At 45.2% G+C, this 20,827-nt stretch overlaps 1 protein-coding gene across 1 annotated transcript in view; it reads right to left on the reverse strand.

Moving 5' to 3' along the window:
- Positions 1–20,827, reverse strand: part of LOC142574994 (arylsulfatase B-like) — a 162,639-nt gene that overhangs the window by 36,423 nt on the left and 105,389 nt on the right. Inside the window, exons 8-9 of the mRNA XM_075683970.1 lie at positions 8,775–8,901; positions 7,021–7,326 (exon numbers count right to left, since the gene is read on the reverse strand). Of these exons, the coding sequence (XP_075540085.1) occupies positions 7,021–7,326; positions 8,775–8,901 (433 nt within the window). The remainder of the gene's footprint in view (positions 1–7,020; positions 7,327–8,774; positions 8,902–20,827) is intronic.

Here is a 20,827-nt window from a genome sequence, read left to right on the forward strand (position 1 = left end):
AGGACCACACCAATTGCCTGCCATTCTTCTCTGTGTTGGAGAGTTTCACTTCATTGACTCCGATGATGTACCATGCCCCAGGAGAGATCCTACCTTTTGCATAATTTCTAATGGTCGCCTGAGAATCGCTAATGATGTATTGAGCATTCGTTGAGACCAATGCTAGAGCAATGGCTACCTCCTCTGCGGTCTCGGAATGTTTGGTATTAACTGACACGCTTGTAAGAGGTTTTTGGGTGTTATCTACGACAACTGCCATGTAGATATTTATGTGCGGGTATTCAGGCGCGTCTACGAATGTTGCTGTGCCGTCTGACCCAAAGCTTCGGGCCATTTTCGCTGCTCTACTCTTGCGTCTGCCCTCGTTGTAACCTGGATGCATGTTCTTGGGTATATTTGGTACTAGCAATTTGTCACAAATTTCTCTTGTTATCGTCATCTTTCCCCGTATAGGTTGTGGTAATTTATTCCTAGCTTGTGTAGTATATGCCATCCCGTTTTGGTTTTGGTTAGTTGTTCTTCCTGAGATGTTTGTTGCGCTTCTATGAGTTCGTCCAGTGTGTTGTGGAGTCCTAACAACTTTAGCAACAGATCCGTGCTCGTACTTATGGGAATCCCTAGTGCTTGTTTGTGTGCCTTTTTATGAGGTTGTTAATTTTAGTCTTTTCAGCTGTGAACCAATAGTGGAAAGCTGCTATGTATGTGATCTGACTGGTTAGGAATGATTGTATCAGCTGTATGATACTTTCTTCCTTCATACCCTGGTGCTTGTTAGTAATTTGTTTGGTTAATCTCATGGTGTTTGTTACCTTTGTGTCTAACTTCTTTATCGTTTCCCCATTTGTGCCTTCGTTCTGGACTACTAGACCCACCACATTGAGCTGGTTGACTATTGGGATATTCCGCCCGTTCTTGGTGTGTAGCTTGATTTTCTCATGAGCCTCGTTTCTGTCGTATCCTTTGGGAGGCCTGCCCCTATGTGTGGGGCGGTATAGGAGAAGTTCAGATCTCCCTGCAGAGAATGTGAGGTCTGTTCCTATGAGGTGTTTCTCTACTGTGTTTATTGCAGTCTGGAGCCATTGTTCTATTCATCCATCGCTGCCATCCCAAACCCATATAGTAATATCGTCGAGGTAGATTGTGTGATTCAGGGACTCTGTGCGATTTAATTTTTCGGGGAGTCCCATCAACAAGAGATTAAGCAACATATCGGGGAGATGACAGTGCCTTGCGGCGTGCCCCTGACGCCTATGTCAATCTCGGGCGGCTTGAGCCCTCCGACGGAGATGACGGCTTTTCTATCTGATAGGAAACTCTTGATGTAGTTATGCAACCGTTGTCCAAGTCCTATTCCTTCAATTTTTTCCAATACGGCTGTGTGGTCGTCATTATCAAAAGCCTTTTCAAGGTCAAGGACCAAGATGGCCCTTGTATAGCACAGTTTATAATCGATTATCTGATGCTTAAGTGGAAGCATCGCATGTTGTGTCGAAAGGTTTTTGCGAAACCCTATCATTGTATCTGGATATATGTTATTCTACTCTAAGAAGTTATCTAGTCTGTTTAAAATTACATGTTCCATTAATTTTCCGACGCAGGATGCTAGAGAGATCGGTCTGAGGTTGTCGATCTCAAGCTTCTTACTAGGTTTTGGAATGAGCGTTATCGTCGCTTTCTTCCATTGAGCTGGCGCTTCTCCTTTTACCGAACACTCGTCTATGTATTCTGTTAGTTTGGCGATCGATTCATCATCGAGGTTCCTGATAGTCTTGTTGCTTATACCGTCCGGGCCTGGGCCTGATTTGGTGTTTAACTTTTGCAGGGCCGCGTGGATTTCTTCCTCTGTGAGTTCCTCGTCTAATTTTGCGTTTATATTCCCGTTGTAGCTAGGATAGCTGCAAAGGGGTGCCTCATAAACAAAATTATTGCAGCAGGCTTGCTTTGAAACACAACGACCGAACTGTCGTGCTGTGAGCAGGAGTCATTTGGCTCAGGGATATTCGACTCACGCTCGCCTATTACTGGGGTGCTGGTACGTGCGCAGCATGATATTCGACGTACCAACTCTGAATGCTTGCTGATAACGCATGAAAATAGAGTGCACACGAAGGAAAGGGCAGCAAGTGTAAAGACAATGCTCACCTCGTCTTGTTTATTTCGTGCCTCACCTACTTCCTTGCTGTTATCACTTTACGTTTTCTCCGCGCCGGAAGTAATGTCAGCTGATTTCGCACCAATGACAGCGCGCAGCAGCGAGCTCCTCCGTGCCCGTCCGACACCCGTAATACACGTGGACATTGTATAAAGGAAAATATTGTAGGCAGCGCACAGAGCCGATGTATGGGGTAGTACTTTCAGTTAGCTATACGCGGGAACAGTAGCGGAATAACAAATTAGGTGACGTTTTTGTGCTCTTATTTAGTGACTGTGGCTGTGAAATGAACAGTCCGAAGGTGTTCGTAACCCATTCCAAGTGTGCTGAATTCAGCAATGCACTTGTACGTACTGCTTTAGTCCTCCCACTTGTGTGCTCGCACTGTGACATTCCATTCACTAAAAGAGGAGCTAAACAAATGCACCCCTCGGGTCAACAGGCAAGCTGAAAATTTTGAAGTAAAGATTCGGTCCCAAGTCTGTAAAGGCGTTCTCCCAGGCTTACGCCCTGCAAAGGACGATCGATAAATAATGCGGGTGCGCTAAAAAACATTGTTCAGGATGCATCGAAGATTACTGTTGGCGTAAGCGATGCGTCGCTCTTCGTCTTATGGCTAAATCAGCTTCACGTGTAATGTCGGTCTTCACAGGTCAAGTAGCTGCTGTATTGTCTGCACGTGAAAGCGTTTGGGAGGCACTTCTGTCTTGATTTTCTAATGTATAGTTCTGGAACACGTGCTAGGATGCACGAACGGCTGTGAGTGTGGTGTCACGCGGCACGGGACGCATTGTTTTTGTCACCCGGCAAGGGTGCCTCGATAGCCGGGCTTAGTCTGCGGCGAAAACTGAAAGCAGCCACAAATACTCTCCGGACTTGAAACTGCGCTCTAAACAATGGGAGTTGGAATCGAGTGAGCACGGTATTATAGTCCGACCACAGCATGAAAACCATTCCCAACCGTAGAATTATAACCCGCCGGGGTTGCTTAATGGCTATGGTGTTAGGCTGCTACGGACGAGGTCGCGGGATCGAACCCCGGCCACGGCGGCCGCATATAAATGGAGGCGAAATGCGAAAACAACTGTGCATTTAGATTTAGGAGTACGTTAAAGAAGCCTAGAGGGACCAAATTTCCGGAGTACCCAACTACGGCGTGCCTCATAATCAGAAAGTGGTTTTGGCACGAGAAACCCCTAATTTAACTATAGAGATACATTTGAAACGAAGGAAGGTAGTGCGCATGCGCAGAGGGTAGGCGCGCTCGCAGAACCAATGACGAAGTAAGATGGGACTACCACATTGCGTCAACTTCAAGCATTCAATTACCTGTCATGGAGGCATATGTGTACATATATCCAATCCTATGTTTGTCACAATTGTGTTCATAGAGACCGGTGGATCGCAAAAGCTACAAATATGCTAACCTGGTGTCATGGTCGTCGGTAAGTATGGTCACGTCAATAATGTAGACTTCCGCGTTCGCTCGTTCAACTGGTTTCATCATCAGCCTGGTTAAGCCCACTACAGGGCAAAGGCCTCCCCCATACTTCTCCAACTACCTCGGTCATGTACTAATTGTGGCCACGTTGTCCCCGCAACCTTCTTAATCTCATCCGCTCACTTAACATCCGTCCGTAACCCTTAATGACCATTGTTTATCTCCTCTCCTCATTACATGTCCTGGCCATGTTCATTTCGCTTTTTTTATTCCAACTAAGATGTCATTAACTCGCGTTTTTTCCCTCACCCAATCTGCTCTTTTCTTACCCCTTAACGTTAAACCAATCACTCTTCTTTCCACAGCTCGTTGCGTCGTCCTCAATTTAAATAGAACCCTTTTCGTGAGCCTCAAGTTTCTGCCCCGTACGTGAGTAATGGTAAGACACAGCTGTTATACACTTTTCTCTAGAGGTATAATGGCAACCTGTTGTTCATGATCAGAGAAGGCCTGCCAAACGCACCCCAGCCCATTCTTATTCTTCTGGTTATTTCAGTCTCGTGATCCGGATCCGCGGTCACTACCTACCCTAAGTAGATGTATTCCTTTACCACTTCCAGTGTCTCGCTACCTATCGTAAACTGCTGTTCTCTACCGAGACTGTTGAACATTACTTTAGTTTTCTGCAGATTAATTTTTAGACCCACCCTTTTGCTTTGCCCCTCCAGATCAGTGAGCATGCATTGCAATTGGTCCCCTGAGTTAATAAGCAAGGCAACATCATCAGCGAATCGCAAGTTACTTAGGTATTCTCCATTAACTCTTATCCAGAATTCTTCCCAATCCAGGTCTCTGAATACGTCCTGTGAACACGCTGTAAATAGCATTGGAGAGATCGTATCTCCCTGCCTGACGCCTTTCCTTATTGAGATTTTGTTGCTTTCCTTATGGAAGACTACGGTGGCTGTGGAGCCGCTATATATATCTTTCAGTATTTTTACATACATCTCGTCTACACCCTGATTCTGTAATGCCTCCATGACTGCTGAGGTTTCGACTGAATCAAACGCTTTCTCGTAATCAGTGAAAGCTATATATAAGGGTCGGTTATATTGCGCACATTTCCCTATCACCTGACTGATAGTGTCAATTTGGTCTATTGTTGAGTAGCCTTTACGGAATCCTGCCAGCTGCTTTGCTTGACAGAAGTCTAAGGTGTTCCTGATTCTATTTGCGATTACCTTTGTAAATACTTTGTAGGCTAGGGACAGTAAGCTGATCGGTCTATAATTTTTCAAGTCTTTGACGACCCCTTTCTTATGGATTAGGATTATGTTAGCGTTTTTCCAAGATTCCGGTACGCTCGATGTCATGAGGCATTGCGCATACAGGGTGGCTAATTTTTCTAGAACAATCTGCCCACCATCCTTCAACAAATCAGCTGTTACGTGATCCTCCACAGCTGCCTTCCCCCTTTGCATAGCTCCCAAGGCTTTCTTTACTTCTTCAGGCGTTACTTGTGGGATTTCAAATTTCTCTAGACTATTCTCTCTTCCATTATCGTCGTGGGTGCCACTGGTACTGTATAAATCTCTATAGAACTCCTCAGCCACTTGAACTATCTCATACATATTAGTAATGATATTGCCGGCTTTGTCTCTTAACGCATACATCTGATTCTCTCCTGTTCCTAGTTTCTTCGTCACTGCTTTTAGGCTTCCTCCGTTCCTGAGAGCATGTTCAATTCTATCCATGTTAGACTTCCTTATGTCAGCTGTCTTACGCTTGTTGATTAACTTGCAAAGTTCTGCCTGTTCTATTCTAGCTGTAGGGTTAGAGGCTGTCAAAGATTGGCGTTTCTTGATCAGATCTTTCGTCTCTTGCGATAGCTTACTGGTATCCTGTCTAACGGAGTTACCACCGACTTCTATTGCACACTCCTTAATGATCCCCATAATATTGTCTTTCATTGCTTGAACACTAAGGTCCTCTTCCTGATTTAAAGCCGAATACGTGTTCTGTAGCTTGATCCGGAATGCCTCTATTTTCCCTCTTACCGCTAACTCATTGATCGGCTTCTTATGTACCAGTTTCTTCCGTTCCATCCTGAAGTGTAGGCTAATTCGTGTTCTTACCATCCTATGGTCACTGCAGCGCACCTTGCCGAGCACGTCCACATCTGGTATGATGCGAGGGTTAGCGCAGAGTACAAAGTCTATTTCATTTCTTGCCTCGCCACTCGGGCTCCTCCACGTTCACTTTCGGCTATCCCGTTTGCGGAAGAAGGTATTCATTATCCGCATATTATTATTTTCTGCAACCTCTATTAATAACTCTCCCCTGCTATTCCTAGAGCCTATGCCATATTCTCCCCTGACTTGTCTCCAGCCTGCTTCTTGTGTATCTTGGCTTTCAAGTAGCCCATCAGTATAGTGTATTTGTTTTGACTTTACCCATCGCGGATTCCACGTCTTCATAGAAGCTTTCGATTTCCTGGCCATTGTGCCTGGATGTAGAGGTGTAGACCTGTACGACCTTGAGTCTGTACTTATGATTAAGTTTCACAACAAGACCTGCCACCCTCTTGTTAATGCTATATAATTCCTGCATGTTACCAGCTATTATTAATCAGGGATGCTACTCCTACTTCTCGCCTCTCCGCTAAGCCCCGGTATCAAAAGACGTGCCTGCTTTTTAGCACTTTATATGCTTCTTTGGTCCCCGTAACTTCACTGAGCCTTAGTATATCCCATTTACTGCACTCTAATTCATCCAATAGCATTGCTAGACTCGCGTCACTAGATAACGTTCTAGCGCTAAACTTTGGCAGGTTCAGATCAACTTTTTTCAGAACATGTGTCAATCGCCCCTTTTCTGTTTCATTCATCTTTCGATTCACTTTCACTTGGACCTCACAGTACGTTTGGGCAGAATGTGTATGGGCCCTTCCGTTAGAAGGAAAATAATGCAGCATTCCCAGCGAAGCGAGTGTTATAATGAGGAATACACGCAGGAATTCGAAAAGAACGCGTAATAAATGATTACGGTGGGTTCAACGCAATTACTACCATTCGACAGTCCTATCAATCTGCTCGCGCTCTTTGGACATACTTAGTCCTTCTGCCATCCACAGATCATCATCATACTAACAATCTACGACAACGAACCACAGCCAGACCCTTCTATATGTATACATAAATATATACAGCACTGTGACATGAACGACAACCTAGGAAATTCTTAGGAAAATTGAGAAATTACACAAGCAAGCATCTTAGCATACCAAAACATAGTCACTGCTTATGTGCAGAACCAGATGTCCGCTTGAGTTATTTTGGGCTGTTATTGCGTTTTTTTGCGCGCCTGGCCGATAGCGGTCTCTGAGTCAGAAGCCTCGTACTTAAAATGGATGCAAATAGAAAAATTCTCGAGGAGCTACCAGCCGCAGAGTAGAGTGTGGGAAGCCAGTCGGTGATGTGCATCAGCTGGTGAGACACCCGGCGGCGCTGAAGAAGCTCGGCAGTCCAGAGGAAAGCGGCCGCACGGATTCCGCCCTCCCAGAGGGTGCCCTTGGCTCCGCGCAGGGGCCAATTCATGCCTCTGTTGGAGATGGGGCCCGTCGGAGCACCGCCGTTGTCGCTGCTGAAAACTATGATGGTGTCGCGCAGCATGGACGCCTCTTCCAACGCTTTCAGGATGATGCCGACGGACTGGTCCAGGGCATCGGTCATTCCTGTCGATGGAAAGCCAGCGTGCAATTTTTCGACTTGCGTTTGCCCATATGGTGACACATAGCCGCCGTCGAATACCGCCACCCTCCCTTTGCACGTGACCAAGGTAGGTCACGTGCTCGCTGGCTCACCTTTCGGGTGAGCCAGCGAGCACGTGACCTACCTTGGTGCAAAGGGAGGGTGCTGCGCGGCGGAAGAACACTGTGATATATATATTATATATATATAGAAGCGATGCAGTAATCACAACACAAACCGCTGCTGCTTTGGGCGAGTTAGTGACTCGTTTTGTGAGGGGATGTGCTAAAAGACGCGGACTCCTACGCGTCTCCTGTATGGGCATTTGCCCGTCCATACTGTGCGCCGCTCAGTAAGGGCAAGATATATGGCCAGATGCATCAAGCTAAATGAGCATGTGGCAGTCTCTGACGAGGGTTGTGTACGTAATGCAGCGGGCACCAAGAAAGAGGGGAAAATTATCCTCGTCAAAACGCTTGACATTCTTCAATTCTGAATGAACATTTTGTACTTACGTAGCCATAGTCGTTGTTCGAGATAACTGATTGTTTTTCGAATAAAAAGATGAGTCACGCCTAACTTTTTTCATTATGACTGCATATGACAACGTATCGTAACCATGGTTGGCGGTTTGTTTCTGCGTTTTTGAGAGTTAATATTCAATTAGCACTTATACCCTCGTATGTTACTTCAAACGTCAAGGATACCAGAATTGCCTGTTCTTATTATCCCGTTCTACATGCCTCCTGCACTGTAATGAATATTCAAAATCCGCTGCGTTTGCTGTAAATAGTGCTAATTAGCACTTTAAGCGCTATATCTAGTACACATGCACGAATACCTAAGAAAGGGCACAAATGGAGAGATTTGGGCACAGAGGACAGTCATCTTCCTATCTCAAATCATAAAGCACCCCCCGCGTCATCCGGAGGTATGCGTGGTACGACTCCCAGCGGTGCCAAGTTGTCTTTCGAAAATTTGCCCCCTTTTTCTTTTAATCAAAATGTGAAACTCATCGCACATTTCTTTTCTTCCATAAATATTTCTACACGTCAGTTGAGAAGGATTCCCGGCTTTGATTTCATAGGATTCATAGGATTCATTGTATTTTTGTTTTTGGCTCCATACGAGAATACACTGGAGTGCCTCGCACTGATAGCCGCCCAGTGCCACCATGAGTTTTGTTTTTGCATGACTACGCAGTAATGCAGAGTGCGAATAAATTCTGAAGTGAGTGCAAACAAAGAACCACACGGGTCAGCGCCAGCACAGCCGCGGTGGCATCGTAAAGGAGGCAGGAGAAGTACAAACAATATCTCCACGGCGTTGGGTCCGGGACCTCGAGGTTGGGACCTGTCAAAAGTCTTATGCACTGGCTCCCAAAACAGGCGCCTAACAAGACAGTTACTCGACAACGAAAATGCGAAGTTACCTGCGTAAACCTTCCTGTCGTCCTCGTCGATGTAGGGAAACTTGGCCACGTTCTCTCTGGGAGCTTTAATCGGCTCCGGGCCGACGCCGCCGTGCGTCGCTTGATGCGCCAAGTACAGAAACAACGGCTGCGGGGGGAAAAGACCTTCTGGGTGTAGTTCGATGCGAACCATCGACATGTTCTCGGGTGCCTATCTCATTTCGCCAAACAATAGCGCAAAGCCCAAACCAAAATTAAACCGTGTTCAGCTTTAATTGCTGCTCAGCATGACGAGTACATTTGTAACAAAGCAGTGAAATTTTTATTGAGTACTATCGGCGTCAAATGAAAGTTGAACAGCGGAGCGCGTTGCCCAAGCACAAGTTAAGATATAGTGCGCGCCGTCCAGTCATCACTCATTGACAGGCGCGCACATCCGATTTGGCCGCACTGCGCGATCCCCCTCTAGTGACATAATTTCGCTTCTGTCTTGGTTCTTACATTTGAAAGGGAGGATATAAAAAATAAAAACAAAGCTAAAATATTGCAGTTCACGGCGAGTCTCGTCGCACAGGTCGCCGAAGCCACAAGTGCTGTCAACGCGAATAGCGGTGCGCGTGGTGCAGTTTCCACCGTCATCGCAAGGCAGATTCGCCCGCGCGGCGCGGGCGATGACGGTGCAAACTGCACCATTTTTATTCTTCTTTTATTCTTTTAGCTTCGTTTTTATTTTTTATATCCTCCCTTTTATATGTAAGAACCAGGACAGAAGCGAAATTATGTCACTAGAGGGGGATCGCGCAGTGCGGCCAAATCGGATGTGCGCGCCTGTCAACGGGGATGACTGGACGGCGCGCACTATATCTTAACTTGTGCTTGGGCAACGCGCTCCGCTGTTCAACTTTCATTTGACGCCGATAATACGTAAATACTTAGTACACTAATGCATTAATACATTGATTGCTGAACTAACCACTACCGAAAACTTGCTTCAAAGTATAAAAAAGCTTTTACGGACTTTGCGGCTGATAATGAGACCACTATTGCAGTTCTTGTTTAGTTTCTGCTCAGTTTAACTTTGTTATTGCACAAAAAATAACGTTACAAATGTAGACTATACAAACATACAGAGGGAGGACCCATAGTCAACATACTGCAGAGGGCCCCTGGCGTTAGTAGTAGCAAGAAACCTTTAATACATGGAGCCAATATTCATGACTATAAAAAAAAAAAACATATCGCTAATGTCTCCAATTAACGCACACAAAGGAGAACATATTTTAATGACCAAACGAAATTGTTAAAAGCAGTGGCCAGTGGAATATCATACATAGTACAAACATTTACGGTGGTTAGATTTTAATCTCTAAATGTCAGATGATACTTTAGGATGAGAAAGTAAAGAATTGCATGATAATGTGGCTGGAAACGGCAGCGAATTTGTCCTAATTCGTTGTAGGTTTCGGCATTAACTAGCTGTTGTTAGAAGTGAATCGGGCGGACATGGAGTGAGTAAACTGGCTGTTAGTAATTAAAACAAATGGGAGCTTTCCGTGAGCAGAGTTATGTACAAGTAGACCCCAAAAATGCCTATTTAGTTTTAGGACAGATAAAGTACCATGAGAACTGAGCAATAGGAATGAGTCTGATGTGTAGCTGCCTACGTTTGATAATGTGAATTGCCTGACTTAAGGTATGTTCCACCTGTTCCTCTTAAGGAACACCTGTTCCTTAAGAGGAACAGGTGTTCCTCCATGACGATACGCAACACCTAATGTGATTGTGAATGAACGCGCAGTGAAGGTAGATTAGTGCTGTCGCATTACGAAAATTGCGAAGTTTTAGCAATATTCTTAAACTTTATAAGCCAGTGTTTCGTAAACTTTTTTAGTGCATTACAAGCCTTCTGAAAAGTTACTTTTTCCAATAACGCAGATACATTTACATTATGGTTTATTTAAAAAATATGACCCACAGCACAAAGAGCTTTCAAATATACAGGGTGCCCCAGCTATCATGTATCGCGTTATTAAAAAATAAAAAAAGACGAGCAATTTTACGTGCAGATAACCAAGTGCGTATTGTTCAACGTCAAGCGGAGTAGCCACCAGTAATATTTTTGTTAATGCCATTCGATTCAATAATTATTTGGAATCAGGTACTTCTTTAATGACTGCTCTCAATGCCGCGATGTCAATGAAGAAATTGAAGGAAATTGAAAGAAATTTAAACTGGCCTGTGTTCAGTCAGGTACTTTTCGTCCGTTTATTTTTTCCAGGTCACAATGAAAGTCCGTGAAAGATGAGAAATATCGCTTAACTGTCCACCAGCATCAAAAAGTAGCGCCCTCAAACAGACTCCACAGGAGTTAGTGGCAGAGCTGGCACTGTAGGCGCGTCCCGCCTACAGCCAGGGCCCTTAAGGCGCCACGTTGTCGACCTGTGGCCGTAGGTCTTATGAGTGGATCTTGAACCATGTTTTACAGCGAAGCTGTTAGCCTCTAGTTGGTCGGCATTTTTTCGTGTCCGAGTCCGTTAGCAAAAATGCGGGCCGATCGCGGCGGCATGTGCAGCGCCAGAACCAGTGGCTCGCACCCGCGTAAGACTCAAGCACTACAAGCACTCAGCAAAGTTGAGCGAACATTGCACACATTCTTTAGAATCCCACACACACCACAGAGAACAGCATAAGCTTTAATAAAGAACAAGCACAAAACAATAATATGAACCGCATAATTGGCAACGCGCTCCTGATAACAATGTGAAGCGTGCTCCCCGCATATGTCTCCCGGTTGAGATTACGGCTGCCCAAGCTGCCACGTCGACGGCAGCTTGCGAAGTAGGGAGTGACGTCCCTGGCCTTTCGTGTATAAAAGAACCAACCTAGCAACTGATTTCGCTGTTGCTGCAGCACCGCTATGGGTGGCGGCGTGCTGTCAACGTTACCATTACTACCATTACTGTAATGCAATAAAGCATTGCATACCCACCTCAGTAGTTCTAGTGGTGGTTTTCAACAGCTTCGCTGGACATCCACTTATGCAAGGCCGGGACGGCTGGTCAATTTTTTTTCAACATTTTTTGTTCGTTGAACAGCTTGACTAACGTTAGCTGGGACACACGGTATACATATACAGTAAAACAGTAAAACCTTGATATAAAGAAGTCAGTAAAAATCGTCAATTTACTTCGTTGCACACAAATTTAGTTCTATTGAAATTCAACCTTTTATGCAAATAAGTAGATTCGCTTACTGATTTTTCTTACACTGAAAGGGGCCGCAGAATTTTCTGAATTATAGGGCAATCGAAAAAAGCAAATTTGACTGAGTGAACAATTCATTTTGATAAATTCGTGATTCTGCCACGAATGGTTCGGTTTCATGCCACGTAAGTGCACAATATAATCTCGGCGGTACGAATTAAGCGAAACCAGCAAGGCTTTCGCTTGCACTCCACCTCCGCGGCTGATAGTGTCGCCCGCACTGGGACGACACGATCATGAAAAGACAGCGGGGAGCGAATGCTTCGTCTGCCTCTCTCTCCAACGCGTCACCGAAACTCGACATTGCGTTACCTCCGATGCCAAAAGCACGGTAAGGCTGGTGACACGCCGTCTTGGCACGCCCACTTATTTTACACGCGGCAGATTGGCTCCAAAGGAGGGTGCCCGACTGCGTATGCGCTCAGATGCGCTTACAGCCATGCGCAGCCACGACCGAGACGCGCGCCAAACTACTCTTATACGCTTTATACGGAAGATTGTGGGGCTCCACTTCGGCGGTCATACTCGTGACGCGACGCGCGATTTGAGAGGTGCCCGTTTGCAAGCAGCCCCTTGTAGTTCAGTCATTTGACCATATGCGTCCGTGGAAGCATCCATTTATTGTCTCTGCAGTCCTTTGCGGTGGCAGTGAAATTTTGTTATATTGAAATCGCATATAAACACACTTCGTTATACTGAGCTTCTAAATACATGGTGTTCTATGGACAAGCGGTTATGAAAAGTTAGATACTTTGTTACATAGAGAATTCAGTTATATTAAAGTTCGTTATATCGTCGTTTAACAGTACTAGGATGTCGTCCACTAGTTTTGCCATTTTAGTTAAAAAAAATTTGCTGATACTTTTCTAAATTCATAGCTGTTCCGGCAAGCAGAATGTACATAGAAGTATAGCTGGACCCTCCGTGACAGCCAGCAAAAAGTCCTTGACAAATCCTGGGGGTCATGACCCGAAGTTTGGGAAGCACTGCTGTAAAATATCTTTGTAATTAAAGGGAAAAAACGTGTAATAAATTTTAGGTGTTTATCTAATATGATGTCACGAAACAAAACGCAGTCAAAGAATAAAATGTGCTGGAGCCAAATGGTCACAATGGCAATGGTACGCAATTTTATCGAAGGCCATAGCACATTTTGCCACCAGATACGCAACAGCGACGTCGCTGTTTCGAGAGGCTTCAACTTCTGCTGGGACGTCGTAACTGGGAACATTAAAGCCGTGAACTCCGGTGTGAAGATTGTGGAAAAAGAAAATCGTTGGTTCTTCTTCTGTGCAGCCTCATGAATTCATTAAGTATAATGCAACAGAAATGCGATAGAGAAGAACGAAGTGAACACACAGAGCGCTTCGTTCTTGTCCGTTGTCTATCTGTTGCGCTTTAGTTAATAATGAATACAGACCAACTCGTCCAGTTTTCAGTTATTATGTTGGGCTTATAAGCCAGCTTGTGTCCTGGAATGTCTGCATGGCTGTGTATCCTGTAATTTAATTCTTGGCCATGTGCTTGCAAGTCGCGTGTCAATATCCTGATTTTCCTGACAATCTCGTGTGATGTGTAGGCCCAGACAGTTTCTGGTGAATCCATGCAGCTGTGCAGGGTGTAATTTGCACTGTGCAGTGTTGATTGTTTTCAGTTCAGCTTTTCTAGGCGTAGGATGACCTGGAATGGTACTCACTGATATGTAGTTTAATTTTATGTAGTGTCATACTACTGTTACACTGCTAATGCCACATCAGTGTGCTATATGTGCCTGATGTTTGCTTGCATCTTCATGATTAGCAACCTCCTCTGTGTGTTTGGCAGTTGCATATAGTCTCCTGGCCTAATTGTTTGCCCCCATATCGCATGGTATAAGCCTGTTGTGTTTCAAGTTCAGGTGCTCTCGAGGTTGTTTCTGATGGGAGGGGTAGTCGTCTTTGCAGCTCATATGCTAGCTGGCATAGATTCTAGGGACCAGGTTCTCAGCTATTGAGGCAAAGAATTTGTGCTGCAAGCTGCTACTTTACTTTGTCTAGGTGCTTGTTCGTTTGCTCTTTGTCATAGAGGACTTCAAGCTTGGTAAAGTCGGAAATACCTGTTATAACACGATGCCTGTATTCGATGAGTTGTCTTTTTTTGTGCGCTGCTGGTAATTCTTAACGCACAATACCTTGGACACAAGCACAGCATCTACAATTTCCTATACTATCCACTTGTCCACGCCCCGTGATTTCAATATTATTCGTTTCACCAGGTGTAGAATTTGTGTCCAGGCATGGCATAATTGTTTCACCAACGTGCTGGATCGGACCTCATGGACTTACACAAGCGGAGGATTTGTGGATGTTGACTTGCGGGTATGTTTGTCTAGCTATGTAGAGCACAATGCGCAATCTGGGGTAGCTCTTGATTCTCGCCTTTTTTCCGATATCGATGTAAGCTGATTTATCAGAAAGCGAGAGGCCAGACTGGCCCAGAAATTATGCATGTTGTCGAGAGCTTGTTGCATCATTCTTGATTTCTGTACAAGATAGCTTTCCCATAGACTGCAGTACACCATAGGCTGTACTACGTCTTGTAGTATGCCTGTGTCGTTGGTGTGGGTGGGCCCAATGTACCTCGAACTCTCACCTAAAATTTTCTGTCTTTCAAAAAGTTACTGTTTAACTTAAGTGCTCTACCAGAAATTTTTTGTTCATCGTTCCTCTTGTTAGAGTAGGATGAGGTGCTGCTGTTAAAAGCCTCTTCACTCTCTTCATTCTTTCATAAATGGTATTACACAATCACTGCAATAACGTTTCTGCTGCTTATGGCCACTCATATCTGCCAGAAGGGACAACTCTTGAAAAAGGTTTTCTTTGTGCTATGAGCGAGACGTAGTATGAGCATTCATGTCTTGACATTTATACATCTGTAGAACCAGCTTCGTGACAGAGAACTTGCTGTACCTGATTATTATTATTTGTGGAGTGCTGTTGAACACTACGTATTGATGCAATGAATGTTCACACACTGGAATTATCACAAAAGACGGTTGTTTTACATTTGTGCCCTTTGCTTTCGACTGGTGTTCGATTTTGCATATGCATGCCCTCCTATTCATTAGTATTTGGAAGTTCAAGGGTTCAATAAAAGGTGCTCAATTAAATGTAAGTGCTAGAGCTTTCTTTATCTATGACTCTCATCGAAATGCGACTTCTATGGCTGGCGTTTCAATGCCATAGCCACAGTGAAGGGTGAATAAATTGAAGGACAATATTTTTGTCTATACATTTTTTTCCTGTATGTAAGTAACATTTGTAATAAGTTTTTCATTGCAAAAAAGCAGTTTGTGGTCGTTTTTTTGAATAAACCACATATTGTGTATAGTTAAAATGCAGAAATTTGTTCTAAAATCCCCGCGTGATATGTTCTTGCAAGTAGCATGGTATTTAATTACTCATAAAGTTCATAATCACAGCGGATATTGTCATATGGGTTTACACACTAATATACGCGATCATAACCTTATTAGAACATATTAGAACCATGTAAGGCATGAATGTTTCTGCGCACTTGATCAGCTGTGAACATGCAAGAACTGCTTGTACTTAAAAAACTCAAAGTTTCACAGGAAGGGATGCAACTGGCTGACTTCACTGCATAGTTTTGATTTGCTTTCCTTTAACGTGTCGTTTTTTACTGTGCTATACCCGCAACGACAGGCTGTTTGCCTGCTTTTCGCATTGTTGCACGTGTTTTACATGACGGTGCAGGAGGGTACGTTATCACTGTGCCACTATTGCAAGCGAATAATTTACTTTGTTTACTAGCTGCGTCTTAGTAAGGTTGCAGTTGATGGATGCGGGAAAGAGGTGCAGTGAATAGCTCGAAAGCACAGGATCTACTGCGCCAGTGTAAGCGACAGGTGGATGGGTCTCCGTGCGTGTTGAAAGGGAAGTACACCACCCGCCGTAGTTGTTCAGTGGCTATGGTGTTGGGCTGCTGAGCACGAGGTCGCGGGATCGAATCCCGGCCACGGGGGCCGCATTTCGATGGGGGCGAAATGCGAAAACACCCGCGTACTTAGATTTAGGTGCACGTTAAAGAACCCCAGGTGGTCGAAATTTCCAGAGTCCTCCACTACGGCGTGCCTCATAATCAGAAAGTGGTTATGGCACGTAAAACCCCATAATTCAATTTAAGTACATCGTGCTCAGCATGACTATGGCACTCGTGGCGTAACGAATGAATCGGGAGTAACGTCGGGTTAGACAAACACATCGAGTGACACATCGATTTTTCCGATGGGCTTATACAATCGAATCCAATGGGCTCATAGAATCGAACGGCGGATCCGATGAAACACGGCGTTGAAATGATCTTGGCGGGTGGTTTAAAGTTCGTTGCGAGAGGCATCCGGTGCAAGCAGAAAGGCGCCACGTGGCCAGCCATTCCGCAGAAGTAACAAATCGGCCGCTTGTCTGGTGTGCGCCATTGGTTTCGCACGCGGGGGATACTGTGGCACTAACTCGGCGGGAGACGCTGGTCGCGGCGGTGTCCGTGTGCGTGCGTGAAACGCGGCACGGGTTGGCGTTGCGGGCACGGTACCGACCTGGGCATAGCTGGGTGGGACAGCAACAGGAGTGTTGTGAAAGGCAAGGGGAATACACTCAGTTATTTGTTCCTGGATGACGTGCTGCAACAGGACGTCAAGGAAGAGAAGGGCGTCTTTTGCGTGGGAGACGCTAATGAAAGTTGGCGGGCGACTTTTTTGCGAAAAAACTATTTAATCTGCGTCATCATTGAAAAGCGTCGGGCAGCAACAGTCACGACAGGGAGAGCCTACCAGCGAATTGCACGTGGCGACCGTTGCTTGCACCAGTCATTGTAGCTCCGGCAAAGAATCACACTTTATACGCAGTGTATGGGGTTCTTTGCCAACAGCATCTGAAAGGAATCAACCCCCTTTAAAATATGCCTCATCTTGTCGCTTTGTGCCATTGTCGCATCGACACGATTGCAGATATCCATGACAACCTCGATAGAACCTGTGAATGTCTCACGGCTCTGACGCGCTCTTTCTCACAAACGTTGCTAGGCGCGAAGCTTGCGGACTGCAAGCCGCCCAAGCACTTCTGTAAAGCTAGTCGTGAACGCCACCCAAGTCGATAGGTCAGGTTCGTGGTTGCGGTGCCAGAAGTTGACAACGTCGCTCAGATAGAATTTGACGTTGTCCACTTTTGCAGCCTCGCCTCAAGTGTGGTTGCTCACCCTCTCATAGGAGGCGAGCCAGTACTTCACTTTATGGTCTCCTATCTCTCTGGAAAGCGGCAGGTTCGCGCTGAGGCGATGCACCCGACCACGCCACGGCAGGCAGAGGTGTCGTTGGACGCAGTGAAAGGTCTTGCGTCACGACGGGAATGTATAGCAGAGTCCTGCTTTGAAGTTGCAGGTTTCCAGGCGTATGCAGCACCTCCACCAATGTGACGAAGTTTATTGGAGTCCTCGAGCGATAGCCAGAAACACAGCGGCAGCAACGATAGCTCAGCTGGACGAGCAAACCGCCAGGGCGACACGCTATGGTGCCGGCGCTTTCTAGCATGCCGATCTTCTGGCTACGCGACAAGCAGTATATCTGTCTGGTGCCGTTCTTCTTTGTTGCAATTGAAACACGAAATATGAGCACGCTGTTATCTCTCTCTACTTGTCACAGAAAGGCATAATCATGTGCCTATGGTCGCTTGTGAGATAAGTTCTACATTGGGGGTCCGGTAACAACCGCCCTCCCCCCCTCCCCCCCCCATTATTTTTACTCTTTGGAGCACATGACTCGTCCAGGAGGGTGTGCAATGATCGCGGCAGACCTTATTAAAAAACGCACGACGTTTGCGAAAAGGGGAGTGTAGAATGACGGCGAGTGGGCCAGACGGCGGTTGCCCGCTGAGGTGCCGCGCGTGGAAACATTGTGCAAGGGCGCTGCGAGCGATGTGGATTGGAGCGGAGACGCGCTCCGGTGCATATTCAACGAACTTTCACTGAGGGCGCCGATTGCGCGTTGCACGCGCTTAGAATATTGCTTTATTTCAAGTGAAAATTTCTGATTGCGCTATTTTGACAATTATATATATATTTGAGGTGTGGATTATGCAACTCGACGTTTTCGATGTTGCTGTCGTTATGAAGTGCGTCGTCTGCTAACGAGCGCGCGTTCGTTGCGTGGACACTCTGTTTCGGTTGTAAGGAGCTTGTACAATACATTTTCTTACATGTATTTATTTGCTTTTGTGCGCCCATGGCTCTTGTTGGCTGTTACCAATTGTAATTTTGGTCCGGTGAAGTGTTGTCTTCAAAACGGATTCTCGAAATAACACTTAATTTTGCCACAGCTGCCATCAATCTGCAACATGAAGCTACGTAAGAAAATTTAATCGTGTTGTTCCACGCTTGTTTCATCGTGGAATATTAAAGAGCACGGACGGTAATGGATGAAAACAATATTATAGTGAACTAAACCAGGTCTTTAAGTGCGTGTAGCGAAGAAGAGAAGCGGATCATTAAACGTAATTCTCGATAAATGAAATGCTACTCATAGACATCCAACGACATCTACGTAATATAAAAGTGATCAGATACTTAAAATGCACGAAGTGGCAATGTGATAAACCTCGACTGGAATAAGCTGGTTTGCGTTAGTGAACGCGGAATTAGCATGCCTTTCTTCGTGGCGGTGTCGCGTGTTCATGGGAGCACGCACGGCAGCTTCGACCGACGGCCTCTAGCTGGAACCCCATCACGGATGGAACTAGAGTGTACGACAATTTTAGTAGACTCTAGATGGAACCTACAGCAGTGTACTAATGGGTTTTCCGAAAGAAGGAATCGTGTCAATGATTAGACCCTAATATGAACAACAGTGTTAAGAGAAAGCGTATTACCTACGTATACTCAGACTGAATCGGTTAGATTGTGAAGTAAATACCACTGTGAACTCCATGGCTGGCGTTGCAATATTCAATATGTCAGCAAGTGTAATGTAGCAGAAACATATACAACTCTCATCGAATGATATTTGCTATTCAGATCGTATGCGATTGCTTAATTCACTATTAGATGGGATCGAATAGTCGTGTTTGTTCGAATACCATGCATGACAACGCTTTGAATTCTCGGGGGCGTGTCCGATGCAAGTGGGGACTGTTCCGAATGATTTTGCTGCTGGCGAGTAGCGGCTGTTGCGCAGAGGCCTACCAGTTCCTGAGCTTATAAGCACACTGGATTTGATAACCTCTGCTTAAAACGTCCCTAGCTGTCAGTTAATATAAACGACTCGTTTCGAGGTAGCCTGTAAAGGCTAACTCGATTCAGGCAAGGAAAGCTTATTTTGGAAAGTCTCACCGTCTTTTTATCACATTAAAACTGAGGAGTCCATGTTGTAGCACACTTATCTTTCCTTCAACGAAGAAAGCAAATCTGCATATATCTCTACGTGTATGTGAGACATGCCGTTCTTTTACATGCCTCATTGTTGTCGTAATGATAGTGCACGGGATACCTAAAAGCGGCCGTTTGCATATAGAAATTGGTCAGTTGAGCTGATCTACAGTTGGGAACGGCATTACGCGCAGGTTTGAAATATGAGATAAACATAATCTGTTTTTCTGAGAAATGAGAAACGAAAATAATTGAATTTTGTCAAATTTCCTAGAAAGGGGCTGAAGGACATAGCTAACTTCCTTTTTGAAATAGAGAAGTTCTGGGATTTTACTTAGCAAAACAACGATATGCGATTACGAGGAACCCGCGGCGTTTGAGTTTTCACACCACCTGTTTTCAGCATGCACTTAAATATAAGTACATCAGTGTGTTTCCATTTCGTCCCCATCGAATGCAGCGGCCTGGATTGATCCCGTGAGCTCTAATTGAGAAGCATAATGCCGAAGCCACTACTGCCACCAATTAAGCTGCCATGCCGGATTTTTTTTTTCTTTCTTTGAGTATGGACTTCACGGTAAGAAAATTTTATGCGGCTTGCGGGCAAAACATTAGTATACAGAATAGCTAAATGAAACTGCTTTCGGCGCCGGAGCTCCGAAACAATACAGAGTTTTCAAATAGGGCCCCCAAGAGTTTGGGGCCCTAAAGAGCTTTGCGGGGGTTAGCATTGGGTAACGCCGGAGTGAAGAGTTTTAGAATAGGGCTTTGAGTTTACGGATAGCGTCTTGCGCTTTGCAGCTCCAATACGGCGTGAGAGAAAAGCTATTATAAATACTAAAATAAAATATACCATTTTAGGACATGAACAGTAATCTTGACTTTCGTTTTTTTGGCGTTTAATTACAATTTAGCAGTTATTCTATTAGCAGCAAGGAACTTGTGCTTAGTTTTGAGTAAACAACTTTACGTGCCTTCAGCAGCCAAGGTAAGTCGTGTTACGCCTACGAGCCACAAAATTGACAATCGAAGTCGGAACCAGGGGCGTCTAATGAATCAATCTTCATTGCACATGTTAATTGAAAGAAAGTGATTACCGCAATCATTTCTTCTAGCTTACGAACTTCACAAACTGCCACGAACCGAGCCCAGTTTTTTGCTAGGCTAGAGCCGTCATTTCGATGGGTGCTGGCATGTTTGTTGATGCAAAGCTTGTAGGGCAGCGTTTGGGGCTCCCGCTAAACCAGTGAAATATTGTGCCCGATGCAAAACCAAACGCAGTTTGCGTGTCGCGCAGTTGCTTCGACGCTATTTCTTTGGGGCCTCAAAACTTTTCGGGCCTCTATTCTAAAACTTTTTAATAAGAAACCCGTGCCAATTACTCCGCATTCTGTTACG

Source organism: Dermacentor variabilis, chromosome 3 (assembly GCF_050947875.1).
Source record: "Dermacentor variabilis isolate Ectoservices chromosome 3, ASM5094787v1, whole genome shotgun sequence".
NCBI lineage: Eukaryota > Metazoa > Arthropoda > Arachnida > Ixodida > Ixodidae > Dermacentor > Dermacentor variabilis.